Source organism: Nelumbo nucifera, chromosome 1 (genome assembly GCF_055504915.1).
Source record: "Nelumbo nucifera cultivar China Antique chromosome 1, China Antique-T2T, whole genome shotgun sequence".
NCBI lineage: Eukaryota > Viridiplantae > Streptophyta > Magnoliopsida > Proteales > Nelumbonaceae > Nelumbo > Nelumbo nucifera.
The window spans coordinates 164,821,152-164,846,473 of record NC_142649.1 but is presented as its reverse complement, the minus strand read 5'-3'; the positions used below and the strand labels follow the sequence as shown (position 1 = coordinate 164,846,473).

The 25,322-nt window shown below is 44.1% G+C and overlaps 1 protein-coding gene across 1 annotated transcript in view; it reads right to left on the bottom strand.

The window, feature by feature from the left end:
* The window catches only part of LOC104612441 (P-loop containing nucleoside triphosphate hydrolases superfamily protein), a 45,297-nt gene that overhangs the window by 13,071 nt on the left and 6,904 nt on the right, over positions 1–25,322 (bottom strand). Inside the window, exons 4-8 of the mRNA XM_010279859.3 lie at positions 14,862–14,939; positions 3,041–3,233; positions 2,685–2,715; positions 2,543–2,601; positions 2,268–2,341 (exon numbers count right to left, since the gene is read on the bottom strand). Coding sequence (XP_010278161.1) covers positions 2,268–2,341; positions 2,543–2,601; positions 2,685–2,715; positions 3,041–3,233; positions 14,862–14,939 — 435 coding nt within the window. The remainder of the gene's footprint in view (positions 1–2,267; positions 2,342–2,542; positions 2,602–2,684; positions 2,716–3,040; positions 3,234–14,861; positions 14,940–25,322) is intronic.

Genomic DNA, 25,322 nt, shown 5'->3' with positions numbered 1-25,322 from the left:
TGACAAACCCATGAAACTATACTGTGATAACCAAGCTGCTGTTCACATCTCATCCAATCCTGTCTTCCATGAAAGAAGTAAACACATTGAGGTGGATTGTCACTTTGTGAGAGAGAAAGTGATAAGTGGGGTAATAACTACATCTCATGTGAGCTCAGGAAATCAGTGGGCAGATATCTTCACAAAAGGATTGTCTCGGGGAAGAATAGATTACATTTGTAACAAGCTGGGACTATATGATATATACTCTCCAGCTTGAGGGGGAGTGTTAGAATGCTCGAGTCAGGGGTATTTTGGTCATTCTGGTGCATCTTATTGAAAGTGAAATGTCTATTGTATCTGAGTTTAAGTTATGTGTCCCATCTTCTATGAGGGACAAAATTGTCTTTCTTGTAACTCAAGTATTTCATGAATAAAAGTCAAGTGGGTCGGCTAGGAGAGTGACTTTTGAACATCCTCTCTTCTAGTCTGGCCGAACACTCTTCTCCTCTCCTTCTTCTTCTTTCTCTTTTCTTTCTTCTTTCTTCTTCTCTACTTTGACCTAGAAACAACTAGGGTTTATTCACATTTTCCAAAAATGCCTTTTACTTTTGTCATTCGACTTTTCAGCTTCCAGATTTGAAGAAAACTTCACTCCAGCAGCTGCTACATGTCCAAACTTCTTTTGCTCAGTCCCGCCAACTGTAACCCATCTAGCCACGTCATCATCTCCCTCAAGCTTCAACCTCCCCATCCACTGCAACGTTTCAACTTCCGAATTCACCCAGACCTTACACCAGTAACTTTCTGCACATAGTTGTAATACCCTTGGAACTTCCTCAGGCTTCATTCCAGCAACTCTCAAATGAACTGCTCTCAGATCTGTAGTTTTGTACAACAGGAGAACACCACCCATCGCCCGCACCAGTTTATCCAGGGTTAATTTTTGCCAGAGATGAAAAAGTAGTCCAGCTTCACCGTCACCTCCTCTAACAGCCCCTTCCAGTCCTTCACCTCCTCCTACGCAGATAAAATGAGTTTCTTCTTCCAAGCTCCCTTCTCCCCAGCCAAAGCAATTTTTGGTTCTGGTATTGTAAACGCCACTGTTTGCTTTCCTTGGTTTTCCACTGTCTTCTAAGCCCAACCCCTCCAGTCTCTTTCTTCTTTCTGTCATCTCTTCTTTCTTACTCTGTCCGCCAACTACTCTCTCTGCCTGAACCTTCACTGCCCCTGATCCCTTACTGACTAATCTCCTGTGTAGAGCATTAGCCACCACTGACCATCCCTGCTGCCGAGCACCTTCAGGGATAACTATTGTTTGCCTTTTTCCTTTTGTCGAACTTTTCTTCCAAAGTAACAAACCATCCTCTGTTGTTCTTTCTTCTCTCTACTACATATTCTCTCCTTACCTGTTTGAGTGTACATTTCCACACTTCACTCCAGCTCACCTGGGCAGCTCCATCTACAAAACATTGAAACCAAGGAAAAGCATCTCCCACTAACAGAACCGTTCCTCTCTTTCCTTCTCTAATCTTAATCATAAAGTACTTTTGGTAGAATATCTCCTCCAGCAATATTTCTTTTCTTTCTATTCTCAAAGCTTCTCTCCACTTACCGGCTGGTGAGAACCCTTCGTGTCCTTCAAACTCCATAGCCTAAAACTATGTTTTAGCTCTGGAATCAATCTTCACAGTCCAAAAGTCAAGTAGAACATCTGAAAAACCTCTCCATCATAAAAAATTCATTGATACAACATTTCAATGATTCTTTCGTTTCCATGCTTCTTGACATCCAAAGGTTCTTGCAATTTGTCTATTATTCTCTTCATTCTAAAGTATTCATAATTTCAATTTCAACATCTCATGGTCCGTGTTTTGATCAAGTACACCATCGCTTCAACTTCAACAGTTTTCATGTAGGATTTTTATACCTGCTTAAAGACAATTTCCCCTGCACCAATCCCTAATGACAAGCCAATAGCAATATCAAAACAAATCTAAATAGAAAAGGTGAAGCAAACCAAAACTACAATTATATTTTCACAACTACAATACACATGAAAAAAACACAAGATACAGTCTTTCTGTGGTTGGTATGGAGAAAACATTATGACTTCATTATACCATTGGAATGGACAAGTAGACAATAACCACTGATTCCATGAAAAAACAAATAGTTCAGAATATGAAAATTTCCTAGAACTATATATTTCTCATATAAGAATCACCAAAATCAGCAACCATTTCCAAGTGTCAAGATAAGCCAAGAGAATATAAACAATTACTTACTGAATATTCACAAAAATATCATCTTCTACAGGATCTCCAACACCATGGTCAAATGATGGTACATAAACTGATCCCTAAGTCAACAATTGAACATTAGGTACAATATATAATAAGGTGCACCAAACTGATCCATGGTCAACAACTGTCCCAGCATCAGATGCAATTACTAAAAAAATCATGCATAGAAAATAGGTTTTAGAAATAAGCTAAAACGTCCAAGATTATTCAGTTTTCAGAAAGACCATAAAAATAAGGCATGTTAGCAGCAAAATTACCTGACTCCTCAGAGCCTTGAGGCATGCTAGTAAACGTGCTGGGTCAAAAGTCCATGGAGCTGAAATTATTTATAAAGGATCAATGCATTTTATTGTTCCTAAGGTAACTAGACTGTGGTGACTAAATAACAAAATTTTTTACCTCCCCTCCTTGCATGAGCTTCCTCTGGATCCTGACAATGAATAAAGAAAATAAAAGATGATTAATGATCCAGTAGAGTTATATCTCTGGTACCAAGTTGTTTAATCAATAAAGTAAGTTCAGCAATTAAACGAGGAAATAAAGTAGAAGAAAGAGAAGAAAAGGGAGCAGTTTGAGAGAGAAGGAAAAACATTGGGGCATCCCCCACTATTTGAAATATATGATCACTTTAAGTTACAGATAAATTACCAGAATACCCCTGGTCAAGTGGTCATACAATACAGCATAAATAATGTATAAACTAGACAAATAAATGTGTTGTATTCCTTCTAACACATACAAACTAAAAAAGCTACCTCCATTGCATCCAGCTGGTGACGATAAAGATGGAACCCATCCATGGGAAGAATTATAGCAACATCTTGAGGCTTAACTTGGGAATCCATTGAAGGAGCTTTTTGGGGCCATCGCATGTTTACCCGACGAACTACTTCCAATGCCAGAGTGGTCTTTCCAGCACCAGGTGGACCAGCTAAACCCACAATAAATCTGCAAGGCAGAACATGCAAACCATTTAGTGTTAATAAATCATGTGAAACACTACTTGCAATTAAAGGGAAGAGGAACAAATCCCTGCAGTCCAAGCAGTGCCAAAGAGAGTAAAGGATTTGAACCATTGGTAGACAAGTAGTAGAACCAGTAGTAGAACAAAAGTTGACACTCCATGAAACTGTAGACAAGTTTATATATCCTCTACCTACTAGAAGTTGGGATAAGAATTAATTTTTTATATATTGGGATAAGACTTCATTGAGTTGAGAATTATGTGCAAGATAACTGCAGACTTTATAAGGGCTTATTAAGACCTTGTATTAGTCAACTCAGCTGAGGTCTCAGTATCCAAGTGAGTCATCAGATTGCCAGAACACATTCTGTTTTTTCAGTATTATCTAATTAGACATACCTAACACATTTTAGTATCAAAGTCCTTGTTAGTTTCGAACACTTCGGAATTATTAATGAAAAGTTAAGAATAATAAACAAAAGGATTTACTTGTACAGGAAGGACGTGCTAAATTGAACTTTTTCATATTTACCAAAAATAAAAAAATGTGCCACAATGACCTATGTTTCCCAAGTACAAAATTGAACTAACTAAAGCTAACTAGTAGCACACTGGCACAGAAAACATTCTTCATGATCTGGATGGTGTCCAAGGGCTGCTGATGAGTCTGAGGTCTGCTACAGTCGATGGCCTATAAGTCCGAACTGTAGAGGAAGAAGCACGTCAGAGGCCCCAGGTGTTACCCCAGGGGCGGAGACTCTGCCGGCCAAGTTAGCAAGGGCGTAACAAGGAGGGCGGACGAGGCCTGAGTAAGGTATCTCAGATGAGGTCACTAGGAAGCTAGAGAGCTGAGAGCAATAAATTCCAAGATGCCTTACCTCATGGTGATGCCACCTATTTATACTTGAACCTGCCTGGAGTTAGTTACGAACGGATAGCTAGGATGCAACCTACCCTATGCCGCGAGTTGCCATCTGAGGGTGCCACATATGCGCGTGCCATTGGGCCTGCCATGTGTGCCTACATCATTTGCCCCCCACTCTCAAGGTCATGGTGGTCTGTTGGGGTGACCCCCGGCTTCAGCCAAAGAGAGTGCATCATCCACTGGGAGGCGTTAAGTGGTTTGTATCGGCGAGGACCTCGACTTCGGCTTCGGCTTAGCCAGGGAGACCTTTGTCTTTAAGCGCGGAGGCATTGGCTTCAGCTTTGGAGACATCGGAGATAGCTTGACTTAGAAGTGGGGAGACGTCAGCTCTGCATTTGACTCGACTGAGTATAACGCTAGCTCGGGAGTGTGGAAACGTCAGTCTTGACTTCGGAGGGCTTCTCTTGTCTTGGTGGCAGCTACTTTTGTGGGTAGGCCTCACCTGTGGCTTTGGCTCTGAGGGTTTCCCTTAGTTGTTTTGATAACAACTGCTTCTTGGGTTCTGCCTCTTGGGAGAGTTGTGGAGGACCGGTTGACTCGCTTGGCATCGTTTCGTCTTCCCGAGCCCAGCGACACGTGTCGGGCGTCAGTTTGGACCATTAAGGCGGTCGCTCTATGGCCGTTGGATCGGAGATGATCTAAGCCATCCATTTTCCTTTAAATAGGGCACTTAGTCGAGACACAGACTTCACCATTTACCTTCAAGAGCTTGAACTTTCAAAGACCTCGGCCTTCAACTTCGCTCACCCTTAGACTTTCCAAGACTTCGTCCTTTAGGTAAAACACTTCAACCAGTAGCCATGTCTTATTCAAACTCTGGTCCCAAGTGCTATGACCTCCTTGACTCCTCGGGAGCGAACTTGTCCCGTGACACTACCCCGACTAGTAGTAACGAAAGCTACCCTAGTGAGTCTAAGGGCCCTACTACAAGGCTTGGGATCCACGTACTGAGGGAGAGGACTGCCTCTGTAGGCACCGAGTGCAACCGATGGGGCGATGATTCTCCCTGGGAGAGTGCTGGGCTGACAAGGCCAAGAGATGTCGAGGGCGCTTTGGACAGTGGCCGAGTACGTGGCCTAGGGGGTAGTTGTGGAGCGTCTTGCACGTTCCAAACTGGATAGCGTTCTTAGCATAGAGAAATTGAAGGCTCTTGCTAAGAAATACCATATACCGAAGAACTTTAGGCTTAGGGTCCCCGACACCAGTGATCGGCCGTGGCTACCAGAGGAGGGCGAGATCCATGTCCACCAGCATTACCTTGAGTTTGGCCTTAGGTTTCCACTTCCTCCCCTCATCCCCGAGCTACTGAGGTGGTACGACGTCACCTTAAGCTAGCTGACCCCCAACGCCATCAAAACCATAATCGCTATATTGGTTAGTGATGGCTCGGCTCCGAGGTGTCAAGCTAACTGAGAAAATCTTCCGTGGGATACTCGTGTCGAGGCCACACCCCAACGAGACGGGAATATATTATTTCCAAGCCCACCATGGTAGAGTAGTCGACAACCCATCATCTGTGCATAACTAGAAGTACTTCTTCGCATCTTACCCCAAGGGTTGGTCGTTCATGTAAGACTGGGGGAGGTTGAACCTGGTAGTCAAGAGGGCATCCCCTATCTTTGGGACGAGGAGGCCGAGGTCATTACCCGTATCCGGGTGTTGGGGAAGATCCGGGCCAAGCCCTTGGTGGAGGAGGAAGCAGCTCTAGTACTGGCTAGTCTCAGCCCCGCTCGCCTTGGTAGAACTCCTGCTGTTAGCTTAACACGTTGGTTTACTTTCTTACACACAAGTACTGATCATGGTTGCTCTTTTTGTAGAAATGCCTCTCAACGCTAAAGAAATGCTTTTGGAGAAAGCCAAGTCGCTGAAGAGGACGCCAGGTGACGATCTATCATAGAGACAGGCACCAAGGGATGTGGTGCCAGCTGAGAGGACACCTCGGCCGCCGGTGCCTACTGGTGTTGGTGCAGACCGAGGGAAGCGGCCGGTCAAGGGAGATCGGCATAGAAAGACTGGCCAAAAGAGGCTAGCTGACCCACCTCAGCCCCCGATGGGCAAGAGGTTGGCCACCAAGGACCGCCCAGCCGAGGGCGGTAATAAAGGCGGAAGCACGCCAAGAGGGTGCTTGGTCGAGGGTGTTGTTGCGGGGACTTGGCCTTCGGGGCCTCATGCGTCGTCCAAGCTGTGGGACGATGCGCAGCTAGTTGCACGGTGCACGTTCCGACCCTAGTGGAACGTGAGGGACGAAGACTCCATGAACAAGAAAGGGGTCGGTCGTGCCCTGGTTACCGAGATGATCCCTTAGGGAGATCGTCTCGCTATGACAAACATGGGGCTATAGGATGTTCGAGACGTTGCTATGGATCATCTGGCCGAGGTATGTTGCTTTTTTGCCTTGTCCTTTACCAAAACTTTGCTTTTTTGGTTCTATATTGCTGACGAAGGCATTTTTGTTGCAATTGTCCCGCTATGCCGTCAGCCTGTGTAACAATATGGAGGTTCTTCTGGCACAACTAAAGACTTTCGAGGAGAAAAGGGAGCAACTCGAGGTTCAGGTTTCCGAGGCAGAGAGCGGTGGGGAGGCAATTGTCTCGACCATGCACGAAGAGAGGGACCTGAGGAAGGTCCTCGATGATGAGCTCGCGGCCGAGAAGGCCCTCACAACCGAGCTAAAGAACTTGCTGAAGAAGGCCGATGAAACTCTGATGGCATCGGAGGTGAGGAGGGTTCAGCTCGAAGAGGAGCTTGAGGCTGCAAATAAGTAGGCAACAGAGGCCGTGGAGATCTGGAAGACGACGACCGAGTACTCCCATGCGCTAACTACGGGGCAGCGTCATACCTTGAGGGCATTGAGGACACAAAGACCCAAGTGCTGCAATTGATGCCTGATTTCCCTATCGGCAAGCTGGGGCTCTTCCCCGAGGCCCCTACGCCGGCCGAGGTTCCCGCACCTGCCAAGAACGTCAAGGAAGCCGCCTAAGTTGCACTTTCTTCTCCTTGCTTTTTTCTTTTTGTTTATACTTTTTGTAAGGGGCTAGGCCTCCCCCATTCAAGGCCAATTTTTTGTAAAGCTGAAAGATGATATTTTGAATGAAATACACTTTTTGCATCACTTATGCCTTTTTTGTACTTGCATTTTTTTTCTCTTAGGGGTCGATGCCCCCTTCCAAGAGGCTACAAGTAGAAAAGAAGTCAGTAGAAGTGGCTTATTACTTAGACATTTGCTTAGGAAACTAAGTTAAGGGAGTTCAGTCGAGGCCGAGCTATGCCGCCAAGGGCTTGGGGCCCCCTTCCTTAGCAAGAAGGAAAGGGAGGCAAATGGCTTAGCTCTCCTGGCTTTTTTCTCCACTCCCATCGAAAATTGCTAGGACGAGGCTGAACTATGCTGCCGAGGGCTCGTAACCCCTTTCCTTAGTAGGAAGGAAAGGGAGGCGAAAGCCTTAACTTTTTTAGCCTGTCCTCTATCCCTGTTGAGGTAGCTAAGCCAAAGCCGCGTTGTGCTGCCGAGGTGTTAGGGCGAGGAGCATGCCTTGGATGGCCTGGCTTGGCTTTCCTTAGAGATTCTGGGGTGTGAGCCTTCTAGCGGCCGAAGCTGTGAGACATGCCTGGCCGAGGTCACAGTGCACTTCTTGTTTTGGCGAAGTACTTAGTTTATTTTTAGTGTGTTTGTTCATGGTGGGCTGAAGTCTTTGGCCGATGCCATAGCTGAGGTCTCTGCCCTTCCTTGCCTTAATGAGAAGGTCAAGTAGGCGTATGGCTCACTAGGAATCGTGTGCCTTGGGTGTCGTCCAGTCCGAGCGTATAACCTTTGGAGGAGGTTGTGTGCTTCGGCTGTTGCATAGCTGAGGGGTCCTGGTAATTGTGCACAATAAGAACGTATACACTAAAATTGAAGTCGAGGGGGAGGAACTTTGCACTTTTTTCATTGATCAACCTTCAAAGATTACATTCATTGATAATACATATGGAGACTTTCTGAATTCCAAGTCCGAGGAACCGGTCTTCCATTCAAATATTTGAGCCAAAAGGTGTCAGGGCCAACGGCCTGCTTTATTCTGTAGGGACCTTCACCCGAGAGTTGTAGTAGTGGGCTACCCTCTGCTAATAGGCCGCAACCCTGAGTTGAGCTTGCTCTCAAACTCCTTCCATCCAACTTGCTTCTAAGTTCATCATTCTTAGCTTCATTGTATGCTTCGGTTCGAAGCGTCGGCTGGTCGATCTCTGCTGGAATGACGACCTCGGTGCAATAAGTTAAGTTGAATGGGGTCTCTCCCATAGCAGTTCGAGGTGTCATCCGGTAGGCCCATAGGATGTTGTATAGCTCGTCGGCCCAAAGGCCTTTGGCTCTGTCAAGTCTAGTCTTTAGCCCGTCCAAAATTGTCTTGTTGGTGACCTCGGCTAGGCTATTGATTTGGGGATAGCCTACCGAGGTGTACTACTGCTTGATGTCGAGGCTGGCACACCACTCTTTGAACCTAGCATCATCAAATTGCTTCCCGTTGTCAATGGCAAGCATGTGGGGGATGCCGAAGCGGCAAATGATGCTCTTCCAGAAGAAGTTCTTAATCATCTTGGCTGTGATAGTGGCCAGGAGCTCGGCTTCGACCCACTCGGTGAAGTAATCAATTGCAACAACAAGGTATTTTCTATTTCCTATGGCTTGAGGGAAGGGGCCAAGGAGATCCATTCCCTGTTTGGCGAAGGGCCATGGACTACTGAGGGCCAAGAGGGTTGTAGCTGGCCGATGGGAAATGTGGAGTGTCTCTGGCATCGGTCGCACTTTTGTACTAACTCGGTTGCATTCTTTTGAACTGTCAACCAAAAGTAACCTTGCCTTAATGCTTTTTGGGCCAAGGCTCTACCTCCGAGAAGGTTGTTACAAATGCCTTCATGGATTTCTCAAAGCACGTACTCGCCCTCCTCCTAACGGAGGCATCGAAGGTAGGCAATGATGTAACGGACTGCCTAACGTCGGACTCATCTAGCTTCATTCCTGTCAGTGGGCAGTTGCTCATGTAGCAGATAGGCAATGATGGGGTCCATCCAACAGGGCTCGGCTTACACAGGAAGCACTTGGACTTCTTCAATGCTAGGTTGCACTAGCTTCTCAACAGGGACAATGCGGCCGAGGGCTGGATCCGAAGTGCTTGCCAACTTGGATAGGATGTCGGCCCTCATATTCTCGGCCCATGGGACTTGTAGCAGGGCGAAGCACTGAAAGTGGCGAGCAAGTTCTTGTACTTTGGCCAAGTACTTGGCCATGTTGGGTTCTCTGGCCTCGTACTCGCCATTCACTTGGTTCACCACCAACTGGGAACCGCTGAAAACTTCAATGTGTTGGGCGCCGAGGTCTTTGGCAAGCTACAAACCGGCAAGCAGGGCTTCATACTCAGCTTCATTGTTGGATGTTGAGAAGCCAAATCTCAGCACATACTCTACTTCATTGTCGTTCGGGGTGAGGAGTATGAGGCTTGCTACACTTCCTTTTGCGTTGGAAGATCCATCCACGAATAGTCTCCAGGTCTATCGAGGTCCTTCTTCAAGGGCTTGGCCTACAGGTTATTTGGTTAGCCGACCCGAGGTCTCAGGTTTGGCGAGGACAGGCTAGAGGGGTTGGCTAGTCAAGACAATGATACTGTGGGCTTGGAAATACAGCCTGAGTTTCCTAGCCAAGACCACCAAGGTGAAGGCTAGCTTCTCCACCTCAAGGTAACGGGTATCGGCATCACAAAGGACCTTGTTGACATAGTGGATAGACCTCTGCACTCCACCTTCTCTCACCAAAACAGAACTGATAGCCTCGTCCCTAGCCGAAAGGTACAAGTACAGCATGTCTCCCAAAAGCGGTCGAGTGAGCAGAGGGGGCGAGGCAAGGTAAGACTTCAGCTCGTCAAAGGCACGCTGGCACTCTTCTGTCCACTGGAAGTCCTTTAGTTTTTTTATAGCTCGGAAGAAAGGTAGGCAGCGATCGATTGACTTCAACATGGAATAGCTAAGGGCAACCACTCGGCCGGTGAGTCTCTTGATTTCTTTGATCAACCGAGGTGGTTCCATGTCAAGGATAGCCTAAATATTTTCTGGATTAGCCTCAATACCCCGTTGCGTGACGATGAAGCCTAGAAATTTGCTTGAGGTGACGCCGAAGGCACACTTGTTGGGATTGAGCTTCATATTGTACTTCCGCAAAGTGGCAAAGGTCTCGGCTAGGTCCGAGGTGTGTTGGTCAGCTTTCAGGCTCTTCACAACCATGTCATCCATGTAGGCTTTGACGTTTCTCCCCACCTGGTGCTTGAAAACCTTGTTCACAAGTTGCTAGTAGGTGGCTCCAGCGTTCTTGAGGCCGAAGGACATGACTTTGTAGCAGTAGGTGCCATGCTCTATGATGAATGAGGTCTTCTCCTTGTCCTCAGGGTGCATCTTTATCTCATTGTATACACAGAAGGCATCCATGAAGTTGAGTAGCTCGTACCCTGTGGTGGCGTCAACGAGGTGGTCGATCCTCGGCAAAGGAAAGTTGTCCTTGGGGCAGGCTCGGTTGAGGTTTGTGAAGTCAATACAGATCTGCCATTTCCCATTAGCCTTCTTCACCATAACCACATTAGACAACCAGGTAGGGTAGTGTCCTCTCGGATGAAACCGGCATCAAGTAGCTTGTCAACTTCCTCTTCAATGGCTTTCCAGCGTTCCGGTGCAAAGTTCCTCTTTTTCTCCCAAACTGGCCTAGAGCTCGGGTCCACGCTCAGCCTGTGAGTAATGACCGAAGGGTCAATTCCGGGCATGTCAATGGCAGACCAAGCAAAGATGTCAACATTAGTTTTGAGGAAACTTACCAGCTCAGAAAGGCTATTTGGAGGAAGGTTGGACCCAATGTGTACCGTCTTCTCGAGCCATCCTCGTTTAGGGGTACTGACACGAGGTCCTCGGTCGGTTGGCCTCAGTTCGCTGGTTCGTCCCTGAGGTCGAGACCCTCCAACGGTAAAGCTTCCTTATTCTTTCCCTTCAGTGTGGCCACATAGCACTGTCGGGCTGCTTGCTGGTTTCCATGAACGACTCCGACGCTGTGCTCGGTGGGAAACTTCATGGCGAGGTGGTAGGAGATGGCTACCTTGAGCGTGTGAAGAGACGACCTCCCGTTTATGGCATTGTAGGGGGACCCAATCCTCACAACCAACGACCAGGAACTCAATCATTCTCATCACCTGTCGAGGCTCTATCCCTACAGTGAGAGGTATGGTGATCTTTCCTTCCGGTCTGGCAACATTCCGGAAGAAGCCGACAAGTGGCACATCGGCCGGATGGAGGCGCTTTGGCCCTAGCTTCATCTTCTCGAAAGATTCGTAGAAGAGGATGTCTGTTGATAGCCACTATCGACCAATATCCTCTTCACCATATAGTTGGCGATGGTCATCAACACCACCAATGCATCATCATGGGGAACTGACACCCCCTTCAGGTCCTCGTTCGTGAGGGTGAGGGCTTCATTCTGCTTTGGCTTCTTGGGAGTCGCCCCCTAGATGTTAAGTTGCCTAGCGTAGGCCTTGCAGGCCAAGGCCGAGGCCGAGCCCCCGGTAATGACGTTGATGACTCCAGCAAGTTGTTGCGGCTGCTACTGCTGTTGCGAGGATGAGGCGTTGGCGTCACCCCCACGTACTCCTTTAAGTGAGCATGGCGGATGAGGGACTCGATCTCATTCCTGAGATCATAATAGTCCTCAATATCGCGGTCGGTGCCGTGGTGGTACTTGCAATATTTTTTAGGGTTACCCCTCTTGGGGATCCTCTTCATCTTCTCCAACCACTTCATGTACTCCTTTTTCCCTACTTGCATGAGGATTTGCATTCGGGTGGAGTTGAGTGGTGTGCACTTGTTGTAGGTTAAGGCCAGCGGCTTCTTGTTGCCATCTTTGTTATTGTTGTTGTTGTGTTGCCGCGGCCATCTCCATTCTTCCTCTTCTTCTTTGACCCTCCGCGATTGTGGTCGGCCTCTCCATCTTGGCGCTCGCCAGCTGAGGCCACCTCGGCGGTGATGTACTTCTAAGCCTTCTTTAGGAATTTTGCCTTTGTCTTGGGCGGTGTCTTGGCAATGGAGCCCTTAAGGACCGACCCCGACAGGAGGTCGTTGATTGTTGCATGCATGGAGACCATGGGGTTGAGGTCTTAGACCTCGAGCTCTTCTTTCTTAAAGCGGTCGATGTATGACCGCAAACTCTCGCCTCTCTTCTTTTGAATGGACATTAGTGAAACAACACTCTCCTAGCACCGTCGGATGCTGATGAAATGGGCAAGGAAAAGACTTGTGAATTGCTTCCATGAGCTGATGGAGCGTGGTGGGAGTCCAGAGAACCATTGGCAGGCTGCCCCGTTGAAAGTCGTCTGGAAATCCTGGCACGTCAAGGCGTCAAAATACCCGTAAAGGAGCATGAGCACTCGAAAGCTTTCCAGGTGGTCATCCGGATCAGAGGTTACGTCCTACAGTTCTAAGGTGGGTGCTTTGAAGTGGGTCTCCAAAGCGATGGCGTCTGTGAAGATGTCGATCTTGTTGGTTGTGGGATTCTAGCTTGCAGAGGCATCACCTCGGCCCTCCTTAACCTGCCGAAGTTCGTCTTGCATGGCGCCAATCTAGGCCTCGAGGTCAACAATTCTTCAATCAATGGGAGCCTAGGCCTCGTCCTGGTTTTCTCGAACACAAAACGGGTCAGCCCGGTTCCCTCAGTATTCTGATGCGGGCGCATCTTGAATCCTTTTGGTCCGTTGGTCGTTGAGGATATCTCGAAGGTGGATACTTGAGAGGGAGAGGCGCGGCGTCGGCCCCCAGCCCTCAAATGGTTCTGGTGGTCATCGTGGGACACAGCAGGGTTTCTTCCACGTTGGCTGGGAAGGCAGGAGGTCCTTGACGGCTGACTACCATGTCGGCTGCTATCGTTGGACCCTGAGGGGTCGGCCGTGTTGGATCTGACTAGGTGATAAACCAGCGGAGCTTGGGAAGAGCGTCCACTGTGGCACCCAAGCCCCCAACAGGGCGGCCACCCTGTGGGCGGCCTCCTGCCGGTCACCCCACCCCGTCCAGTCTTTGAGTTATGTTGTCGAGTCGGTCAAGGACCATTCGAAATTGGTCCATGGTGATGAGGTTCTAAGCATTTTGCATGTTGTCTTGGTTACCAATCATTGTGTTGGAAGCTTAGTAGTTGAGTTTGGTTTAGTGTTTAGTTTGGGGAAGTCTTAGAAGTTGCTTCCCACAAACGGCGCCAATTGTTGTTGCCTGGAATGGGCCGAGGGCAACAATGTAAATTCACTTCCGAGACGAGGGTTGGCTGATGAGTCTGAGAGCTGCTAGAGCTGATGGCCCATAAGTCCAACCTATAGAGGAAGAAGCATGTCAAAGGCCCCGGGTGTTATCCCAGGGGCAGAGACTCCGGCGGTCAAGTTAGCAAGGGCGTAACAAGGAGGGCAAACAAGGCCTGAGTAAGGTAGCTCGAACAAGGTCACCAGGAAGCTAGAGAGCTTAGAGCAATAAATGCCAAGATGCCTTACCTCATGGTGACACCACCTATTTATACTTGAACCTGCCTGGAGTTAGTTACGAGCGGACGGCCAAGATGCAACCTACCTTGTGCCGCATGTCGCCATCTGAGGGTGCCGTGTGTGTGCACGCCATTGGGTCTGCCATGTGCGCCTACACCAGTGTCCATGATCCCTCTCCTATATATTCCACGACCATGTCATGTTGCAAAGTGTCACTGGTGCTTTGGGATAAAATGAAATGCTAGATATCCAGACACTTGTACATGGATAATGTATTGTGTTGGATACTTCAATTTTTAGTGCAAATTTCATATCCAATACAATATCCAGCCATGCCCTTGCCATATCCAGGTAACATAGATGAAATGTGCATGCATCATACCCAAGCTCTCATTTTCTAGTTTTATTTTCAAATAACACAATCCAAACTTGCTACAACATCCACTTCGTGCTCAGCTACCTGAGCATCTAGCACAAGCTTATAGCCTTAAACTAAACTTCATTTAACTAGCTCAAACATCATCAAAACCCACAAAATGAATTTCCATATCATAAAGAATTTGATGATCCATAGCCCTAAAGGCTTTATGATTCTTTTAATGCTCCTGAAAGTGTACTCTTTAATTTAGTATCTCAACTCAACAAAGCCTTATCCCATCATATGAGGTCAGCTGCATTAATCCCACTCCACCATTCTGATATACCCAGTGATATATCCATTTTTAAGTTATAGGCCCTCAACTCATTTATTACTATTCAACCAATACCCATTTTGCATGCCCCTATCTCTTCTAAATCCTTCAATTTGCAGCAGACCACACCTTGTAGGTGTTGTAGATGGTCTTCACAAATGACTAAACCATCTGCTTTTCCTCAATTCTCTCTTGTGCAGAATGTGTGTAAGTTTGGACCTTTTTGGAATATATATCTTTTTCACAAAAAAAAACTTTTTGGAATCTACATGGGGAAAGTGGACATACGGTGTTATGGACATATGAGCCCAAATATAATTTAATGTATTTGGGTAAATGCCTCCTGATAGCAAAAGAAGCCCAAGACTTGTAAGTTACAATGAATGGTCATAAATTTTGTAGAAAAGCAATTCTCAGATGTGCAGATAAAACAAATTTTTTTTATACAAGAAGAACAAAGATGCTAGAACTTACTTTGAATTTGGATTTGAAGCCACTGCCGCTGTAGGAAGAAGTTGTTCAGCTAAAGAATCATATACCTCATCAATAGAACTGTAGAGAACCAGAGATCACAATTATGCACAGATACAAGAACATAAACAACCTAAATAGAAACATAAATAAGATGATAGGATTCAGAAGCTTCTAGAGCATATGAAAAGTACAAAGCGAGGATAATGAACAGAATAAAGGATCTAATGGGAACTCTATGTTCATATACATTATACAGTTCCGTTATCAGTTAAAAGCTATGCATTCTGGCATTCAAATTGTTATTGAAATTCTTTGCGGGCAAACTTCAGATTATAATTCTAGGGGATTGATTTGGGTAGACCCACTTTTTGATAAAACGGACATATCCCTAGCTAATGAGAAAATGTACCCCTGTTTCTAAACAAGTTACTATGCAGGAGACATGACCCATTTATCAGAAAGGAAATGTTCCCAAAACACGCATTGCTCCATTTTTCAATATCTTCCTTTTCCTACCAATACATCTAGTTATGTCATTCAGAAAGTCTCTCTAAATAACACAAGAATCTTCCGCATGGCAACAAGGTTTGGGGCTGTTAGAGTGAGCCGAATAGGGGTAGTTTAGTAATCTCATGTCAGTTAAGTACTTTGCTTATGTGGCTGTTTTATTAGAGTACTCTGCCCCACACTTAAGTGAGGGCAGTTTAGTCTTTGTAAGAGTAATTAGAACCTAATAAACATTAGGGGGTCGACTGAATGGGCAACTAATCAGTTTCGACTAAACCCTCCTGTTCTCTCTTTCTCTTGTCTTCTTCCTCATCTTCTTCTTCCTTCTTCACTGGTTCGGGTTACTGTAGCTGCTCCAAAACATGGTATCAGAGCCTGGTTTCTGACCTGCTTCTGCTTGGAAAGCATCTCAGCTGTGTTCGTGACACCTTCTTCTTCGTTTCTGGTTAGTTAATGGAGAGAGCTGGTTCGCCCTAGGTCTGAGACATCACAGCTCGTTGCTCTCTGCTGCGCACAGTTTTCTTCATCAAGGAAGGTGATTTCAGTAGTGAATGGTTGGCTGATACTCTCAAAGGAAGGTTGGTTATTTAGCCCTTTTGTGTTGCTGATATTTCTGGGTAGGAACCCTTCAAGAATCAGTTAGTACTGATTAGAACCTAGAGAACTAGGTTCATTATTGCCCTAGGAAGGGCTGTGTGTGCAGTAGCCGAATGGTGTAGGGCTGCTGTGAGTTGTTGAGTGGTGTTAGGGCTGCTGTAGGTGGCCGAGTGGTGTAAGGTAGAATGCAGTGACCTTGCCAAGCTCCTTGTGGTTGTGTAATGCCCTCTTAAGTGTGTTAAACAAGTCTGAACTGGGTGTAGCAATTTGACTGTGTTGTGGTGCTTGTGATGCACAATTTTTTTTTTGAGTGGTTGTAAGAGGGCCTACTGTTGTGTTGTGGTGCTTGTGATGCTTATGTGGGTCGTAGATGTGTGAAGTCAGCAGTAGTGTGAAGAAGAACAAGTGTGTGCTCCCACTGTTGTGTTTAGGGGCTGCAATAGGTGCTGAAGTATCAAACTGTGAACAACATCAATTAGCTTGTAGCTGAGAAGTAAGGTTAGAGGCAACTGTGAAAGAGTACAATGGCAGCAATAGGAGATGGCTACAATGATCAGAAACCTAGTGTGGTAATTTCCTCCGACTACCTAGGGGTACAAATGACCTCAATTAAGCTGAATGGGGAGAACTATGTTCCACGGGCTAAATCAGTGGAAGTGTTTCTCAAGGCAAAGAAGAAAGTAAAGCATGTAAGAGATGAGAAACCACCAGAGGACTCTCCAGGGTTTGATGATTGGGAACAAGAAGATGCTCAAATCATGACTTGGCTGTGGAATAGTATGGAACCCAAAATTAGTGCCAACTTCATGTTCCTTGATACGGCTAAGGATATATGAGAGCATGCTAAGAAGCTATATTCTGGACAAGATAACACAACAAGAGTGTATCAGCTTTATCAGGAGTATTTTGATATACAACAAGGAACCAAAACACTAGAAGAGTACTATGCCTGCATGAAGAATATAAGGAATGAACTCAATGTCTATCACCCCCTTACTGCAAATATTAAAGTTCAGAAACAGCAAAGGGAGCAACTAGATGTTACAAGATTTTTAGTGGGGCTGAAGTCGGAATATGAACCAGTTAGAGCCCAAATATTGGGGGGCTCTACTCTTCCTACACTTGAGGAAGTATTCTCAAGGCTTCGTAGAATTTCTTTTAGACAGACAGAGAACACACAATCTGATAGATCAGCACTTGTGACAGCTAGAGGGGTTGGACATAGTACAAGAGGGGGAGGTCATGCTCCCCGAGGAGGCCGTGGCAGTTCCATGATTAGTCGGGGTGGTCGTGACTCAGGGGGAGGCCGTGGCAGAGGGAAGAATAACTCTACAAGGAAATGTACTCATTGTGGTAGAGAGGGACACACAGTGAATTTCTGTTATGATCTACATGGCCCTCCCTCTAAATGGGCTAATCATGCTGTAGCAGGTGAGGTTGATATCAGTGACAGTAAACCGGCAGACCGAACTCCTCCCACATCTACATCTACCTCTGGGAGGGAGATGGTGAGCGTACCGCGTGATGAGAATGAACGGTTCCTTCAAACTACTTCACAGCATACCACTGCCACACTTGCCCAATCAGGTATTGCTTGCATGTCATCTAAAACCTCTCCCTGGATTATTGACTCTGGAGCCTCAGATCATATGACCGGGACTCCAGGTGTGTTCTCTTCTCTTTCTGAAACCTCCACATCACAAACTGTTACACTTGCCAATGGGTCCTCATCCCCCATATGTGGTGTTGGTAATGTTGACATGGCTTATGTGCCCTTATCATCTGTTTTATATGTCCCTAAATTTCCATTCAATCTTATGTTTGTTAGTAAAATAACCAAAGCTCTTAATTGTTTTGTTACCTTCTTTCCTTCCACTTGTGTTTTCCAGGATCTCAAGACGGGGAAGAAGATTGGTGGGGGGCATGAAGCTGGTGGATTGTATTATCTTGACGGTGGTGGATCTTCAATTGCTCTTCAGACTTCACTTACTCCTCTACAATGGCATTGCCGACTGGGACATCCATCTCTCAAGGCTCTCAAAATTTTGGTCCCGTCATTGAGTCATTTGTCAGTTTTGCAATATGAATCATGTCAGTTTGGGAAACATCGTCATATGTCCTTCAGTCCAAGAGTTACGAGTCGTATGTTGAGTCATTTTTCTTTGGTTCATTCAGATGTTTGGGGTCCAATCAAAATAGAGTCTTATAATGGGTACAAGTATTTTGTCTCATTTATTGATGATTGTTCAAGAATGACATGGATTTACTTAATGAAAGAAATAAGTGAATTGTTTTCCATTTTTCAAAAATTTCATGCTGAAATACGCACACAATTTGGTGTTCCAGTCAAAATTCTCCGTTCAGATAATGGTCGTGAATACTTTCTTACTTCATTTCAACAGTATTTAGAACAGCATGGCATTATTCATCAGACATCATGTGCATTCACCCCTCAACAAAATGGGGTAGCTGAACAGAAGAACCATCAGCTTCTTGAAACTGCTCGGTCTATTCTTCACCACATGAATGTTCCTAAACAGTTTTGGAGTGATGCTGTACTCACTGCATGTTTTCTCATTAATCGGATGCCCTCCTTCATCCTTCATGGTCGGTCCCCCTTCTCTATCTTGTTTCCCACTTTATCTCCATTCCCATTAATTCCTCGTGTCTTTGGTTGTGTGTGCTTTGTCCACAATCTGAGCCCTGGAATAGACAAGCTAGATGCACGCTCAATTAAATGTGTCTTCCTTGGCTACTCACGGACTCAAAAAGGGTACAAGTGTTATAATCCCATTACCCGGAAGTGCTATGTCTGCCCTGATGTCACCTTTTTTGAGTCAGTCCCCTTCTTCTCAAGTCCTGAAGCGCCTTCGTCTCCACCTGTCCTTCCTCTTCCTCTTCCTGTCAGTGATCCAGTTCCAGATGTTGTTGTTGGAGTAGACTCATCACCTCATCCCGTGCAGATCACCACCGAACGTCCACCAATCCAGCAAGTGTATACACGTCGAACGACGCCGACCCCTCCTCCAGCTTCTACCTCATCTGCGGATCCTCTCATGGCTCCTATTGTTGAACCTTCAGACCTTGACCTACCCATTGCCTTAAGGAAAGGTAAACGCAGTTCTACCCTCCATCCCATTTCCAATTTTGTTTCATTATCTCGTCTTTCTACCTCACATTGCCAGTTTGTTTCCCTTTTATCCTCTATTTCCATACCTAACAATGTTCAAGAAGCTCTCAGTTCACTTGATTGGCGGCAGGCAATGGAAGAGGAACTTTCTGCTCTTCAACATACTTAAACGTGGGAACTTACTACTCTCCCACCTAGTAAGCATGCTGTGGGCTGTAAATGGGTGTATACTGTGAAATACTTGCCAGATGGTAGTGTGGAGTGTCTGAAGGCCAGACTTGTTGCTAAAGGTTACTCACAGTTGTATGGAGTGGACTACATGGAGACATTCTCTCCGGTGGCTAAGATTGGTTCTGTTCGTGTACTAATTTCCCTGGCAGTTATGTATGATTGGCCTCTATTTCAGCTTGATATAAAGAATGCCTTTCTCCATGGTGATCTTGTGGAGGAGGTATATATGGAGCAACCACCTGGGTTTGTTGCTCAGGGGGAGGATGGTAAGGTATGCAGATTGAAGAGAGCAATTTATGAGTTGAAACAATCGCCGCGTGCTTGGTTTGGGAAGTTCAGTGAAGTGGTGAAGAGTTTTGGAATGAAGCAGTGCCAAGTAGTCACTCAGTATTCAGCTATGACTCAGAAGCTGGGAAGATTCTATTAGTGGTCTATGTGGATGATATTGTCATTACTGGCAGTGATAAATTGGGGATTGGCAAATTAAAGGTATTTCTGCAAAATCATTTCCAAACAAAAGATCTTGGAACATTGAAGTATTTCTTGGGAATAGAGGTTGCCAGGTCAAAACAAAGTGTAAATCTGTGCCAAAGAAAATATGTTCTTAATCTATTGGAAGAAACAGGACTGTTAGGTGCAAAACCGGCTGAGACCCCTATGGAACCAAATGTTAAGTTGAGCAGTGATACAGGAGAAGTATTTGAAGATCTTGGAAGGTAGAGACGACTAGTGGGGAAGCTGAACTATCTGACTATCACGAGACCCGACATATCCTTTGCAATCAGTGTGGTGAGCCAATTCATGCAGAACCCTCGTATACCTCACTGGGATGCAATTCTTAGAATTGTGAGGTATCTGAAAGGAGCTCCAGGCCGTGGACTATTGTATAAACCAGGAGGAAAACTTGAAGTAGTGGGGTATACAGATGCAGACTGGGCAGGCTCAGTGAATGATAGAAGATCTACTACGGGCTATTGCACATTTCTTGGAGGAAATCTTGTGACGTGGAAGAGTAAAAAGCAGACGGTTGTGGCCAGAAGTAGTGTTAAAGCTGAGTATAGGGCCATGGCACATACTACCTGTGAGTTAGTGTGGTTGAGGAATCTTCTACAAGAAATTGGGCTTCGCATGGATAAACCTATGAGACTGTATTGTGACAACCAAGCTGCACTCCATATCTCATCCAATCCTGTATTTCATGAGAGAACAAAGCACATAGAGGTTGATTGCCACTTTGTGAGGGAGAAGGTCCTTGCTGGAGAGATAAACACAGAACATGTGGGCTCGAATGATCAATGGGCAGATTTGTTTACAAAAGCTCTAAACTCAGGGAAAGTGAACTATCTATGTAACAAGCTGGGATTATATGACATATATTCTCCAGCTTGAAGGGGAATGTTAGAGTGAGCCGAATAGGGGTAGTTTAGTAATCTCATGTCAGTTAAGTACTTTGCTTATGTGGCTGTTTTGTTAGAGTACTCTACCCCACACTTAAGTGAGGGCAGTTTAGTCTTTGTAAGAGTAATTAGAACCTAATAAACATTAGGGGGTCGACTGAATGGGCGACTAATCAGTTTCGACTAAACCCTCCTGTTCTCTCTTTCTCTTGTCTTCTTCCTCATCTTCTTCTTCCTTCTTCACTGGTTCGGGTTACTGTAGCTGCTCCAAAACAGGGGCCAAAAATGGTCCCTTGTAGTCACTCCACTCACTAGTCATGAAATGAATTTGAAAAAAGCCCTTGCAGTGTTTCCAAAATAAGCCACTTCACCGCAGGCAGTGTTTAAATGAAAGGGGGAAAACATTGAATGTTAAAAATAGCCAGAGGAAAATGCAAACACAAAGATGGTGAATGAAAAAAGTACAATGATATAAGGCTTTGGTTGAGTTGGAGGAGGATTCCTCCACATTCATAACATTCCTTGGACCTTGACTATTTTGCTTTTTCATCCTCTTTGTGTTTTTGCTTGTGTTCAAGTTCTTTTTTTTTCTATTGTCAGCATCAGGAGCCTTTTTTTCCTTTTCTTCTTTCCTTTGTTTTCAAGTTGAATCAAATTAACAAAAAAAAAATAAGGCAGAAGAAACATATACAAGTGAGGATTTCCATTTATGGTACACAAGCATGTCTTCTCACAGAAAAAGGAGGAAAGAAAAGGACAGCAAAATAAAAAGAACAAAGTGACAATTTGGGAAGTGTCAGCAGTCTTCAGATGCATTAGTGGTCCTTGAATAAGGAATGGAGGGGGAGTTTTGAAAATTGAACCACTACAAAAATAAAATAAAATAGAGCCATGTCTTCTTTGGGTTTTTAGGTATGCCTAGGGTCAAGTCTACACTTGGGTCCTCTAGCAATGCTTGAATTGGTATAGATGTGTAAAGGACAACATTACTTTTCTAAACCTGGCATGGCCGGCATTTCTGAAACAAATTTGTTGTCTACGCTACATCCTTCCTCAATCACATTGTGCACAGCCGCAAGCTTTAATACCACTTGTTGTCCAGAAGCACACTGAAGGCATCTTGCCAAACCATGTAAGTTTTAATACCACTTGTTGTCTAGGGTCAAGTTTACACTTGGGCCCTCTAGCAATGCTTGAATTGGTATAGATGTGTAAAGGACAACATTACTTTTCTAAACCTGGCATGGCCGGCATTTCTGAAACAAATTTGTTGTCTACACTACATCCTTCCTCAATCACATTGTGCACAGCTGCAAGCTTTAATACCACTTGTTGTCCAGAAGCACACTGAAGGCATCTTGCCAAACCATGTAAGTTCTTTTTGTTATGGTTTCTATGTTTTACTTATTGCCATCATGGATGTCTTTAGGAGGCAATGCTCTATTCCTTTAAATAGATAACCACCGTATACAGCGTATTTTGGGCTACTTCATAGAATACACAAATGTATTGGTTCCATTTCTTTCACAATCTCAAGTTTATTACAAAACGGAGCAAATTCCATAGAATACAACCTATACAGATGAAACTGCTTGCTTGCCAAGCACCAATAATAGTTATTACCCAATATCAATAGAATCAATTCAAGAAATAGTCCCATTCTTTAAGGTGTAGTTCATAAGTATGAATAGAGAGTGTATATACATTCTTCATGCAGAAGAAGCAGAAATAAAGGAAATATTTCATAAAATGAGGTTGTTCACTAAGCTATGTAATTCAGATACAGAAAGGACACATCTGGATTGGGCATAGAAGTGTAAATCAGATCAGGTCGTGCCGCGGCACGGCACAGCACGATGGCATGCGGGTCGTGTCAGGCCTGGCATGATGGTCCAGGTCGTGCTGGGCCTGGGGTTCCAGGTCCACAGGCCGGCACGGCACGACACAACTATGTGTACCGTGCCGCCCACAGCCTAGCATGCGACACGGCCCGTAGCGGGCCACGCTCGACCTGCCTGATGAACTAGCCGTTGGGGGGTCCCCAGCAGCTAGTTTCAGATTTTTGGGATTTTTTTATAGAACAACAACTATATAGGGGGTATTTATGTATTTTGGTTTTGGGAGGGAGAAAGAATGACACAAATGCCCCTCGACAATTATATAACAGCTAGTTTGGGGGGTATTTTGGGTAAAGTGATAAATAACTTCACAATGACCAAAATATCCCTCCCAACAACTAAAAAACAGTTAGTTTTTAGGGTATTTTGGGGAATTGAATTATTTTCAATTCCTATAAATAGTCATATCCTCCACCATTCTCATCACACCAATTCAACAATTCTCTTAATCTCTTCTCTAGTTCTCATACTCTCTCAATCTCTCAATCTCTCAATCTCGCATACATTCTCCGATTCTCCAATTCTCAACTTTATTGAAGTTTCAACAGGAAGAAGAATTGCTCAACAACTCAAGTATCTCATCAAGTTAGCAATTTCGGAGGCTTGGACTCTTGGAGTTGAAAGGCTTAATCAAGTTGGGATTCCGAACCAGCAATTTGGGTAAGTGCAATTAAATTAATTTTTATTTTTTCAGAATTTAAAAAAAATGGACATCTTCTCCCGAAACCAACTCCCCAGCATGTTCAATTTTGATGATATTCAGTCGCAGCATGGTAGTATTTGCACCGATATGGATGCTATTGATATTGATGGAACTTCCACCCCTAGTATTGATATTAGGGGAAAGAAAAAGGCCACTAAGTTGACTAGCCTGGTTTGAAAAATATTTAAAGTAAAGGAGGTTTAGGGGAAGGGAAAAAGAGTTTTTTGCCAAAAATGTAGGAAAGACTATAGCTATTGTACAAAGGGTGGTATTGGCTATTTGGATAGACACTTGCTCACTCATGAGAAAGAAGAAGAAGAAGAAGAAGAAGAAGAAGAAGAAGAAGGGAGAGAAACAACACAAACACAAATTGGGTTGGAGTTTTGGTACTTTTAAATATTCTAAAGAAAAAATGAGGCAAGAATTAGCAAAATACATTGTACATGTTGAACAACCATTTTTGTTAGCTGAAGATACTAAACTTGAAAATGGTTATGTAATTCCATAAATCCACAATTTAAAAAGTTTCTAGGAATACTATTAGATCAGATGTTTTAAAAATTTCTTATTCATATAAACAAAATTCAATTAATATGTTATCAAATCTTAATTCTAAAGTTGCAATTACTTCTGATATTTGGACTTCTAAATTTAACATAAGTTATATTTTTGTTATCGATCATTTTATTGATGAAAATTGGATTTTAAATAAAAGAATTTTAAGTTTTACTAGGCTTGAATGGCCACACAGTGGCCCAGCTATTGCTGCAAGTACTTCAAATACTTTACATGCTTATGGAATTGACAATAAATTATTTTCTATTAGTTTTGATAATGCTAGTAATAATGATTCAGCAATAAATATTTTAAAATCTCAATTAAAACCATGTTTAAATGGTAAATTATTTCATAACAAATGTGCATGTCACATCTTAAATTTATGCATTCAGGATGCTTTAAATATTATTTCTACTCATATTTCTAAAATTAGAAGTTGTATTATATATATTAAAAGTTCAGGAGCAAGAAAACAAGAATTTAAATATTTATGCCGAAATTATGGTTTAAAATATAAACATTTTATATTAAATGTTAAATATAGATGAAATTCTACCTAGGCTATGTTAGAAAGTTGTATTTCTCACAAACATATTCTTAGTGATTTTTATCAATTAATGATGATTAGTGATTGTTATGCAAAATATAGAAAGAATCCACAATTTAAAAGTATTGTTGAAATAATGGAAAATAAATTTAAAAAATATTGAAAGAATCCACAATATTAGATCCGAGGATTAGGAAAAATGGTTTAGACATTTTACTTGAAACATATTGTGAAAATATGAATATTGAAATTGGAAATAAAAAAGAAGAAATTAATAGTTTATTATTTAAAATGTATAGTTTATATAAATCTGAAGTAACAAGGAATAATAAAAATTCTACAACTTGTATAGCTGCATCTTCCACTGCCTCGACAACAAGTTCATTTACTAAACTTAATTTCTGCTATGATTTGCGTGGTCCACCCAACACTTGGGCTAACCATGTTACATCTAAGAGTAGTAGCACAATTACTGAAAGCCAGCAAACTGCACCAACCCCCTCCACACCCACTTGTGCTTCCGGGCAGCAAATGGTGAGTGTACCACGGGCAATATATGAGCAGTTCCTTCAAACATCTCAGCAGAACACAGCTACACTTGCCCATTCAGGTATGACTTGTTTAGCTTCCAAAGCCTCAACCTGGATCATTGATTCTGGCGCCTCAGATCATATGTCTGGGACTCCTGATGTATTTTCTTCCCTTTTTCGCACCTCCACATCTCAGACAATTACACTTGCTAATGGTTCTACATCTCCTATTTGTGGTGTTGGTGATGTTGATCTCTCCTCATTGTCTTTAGCATTTGTTTTATATGTTCCTAAGTTCCCTTTTAACCTTATGTCTGTTAGTAGATTAACCAAGTCCCTTAATTGTTCTGTAACCTTCTATCC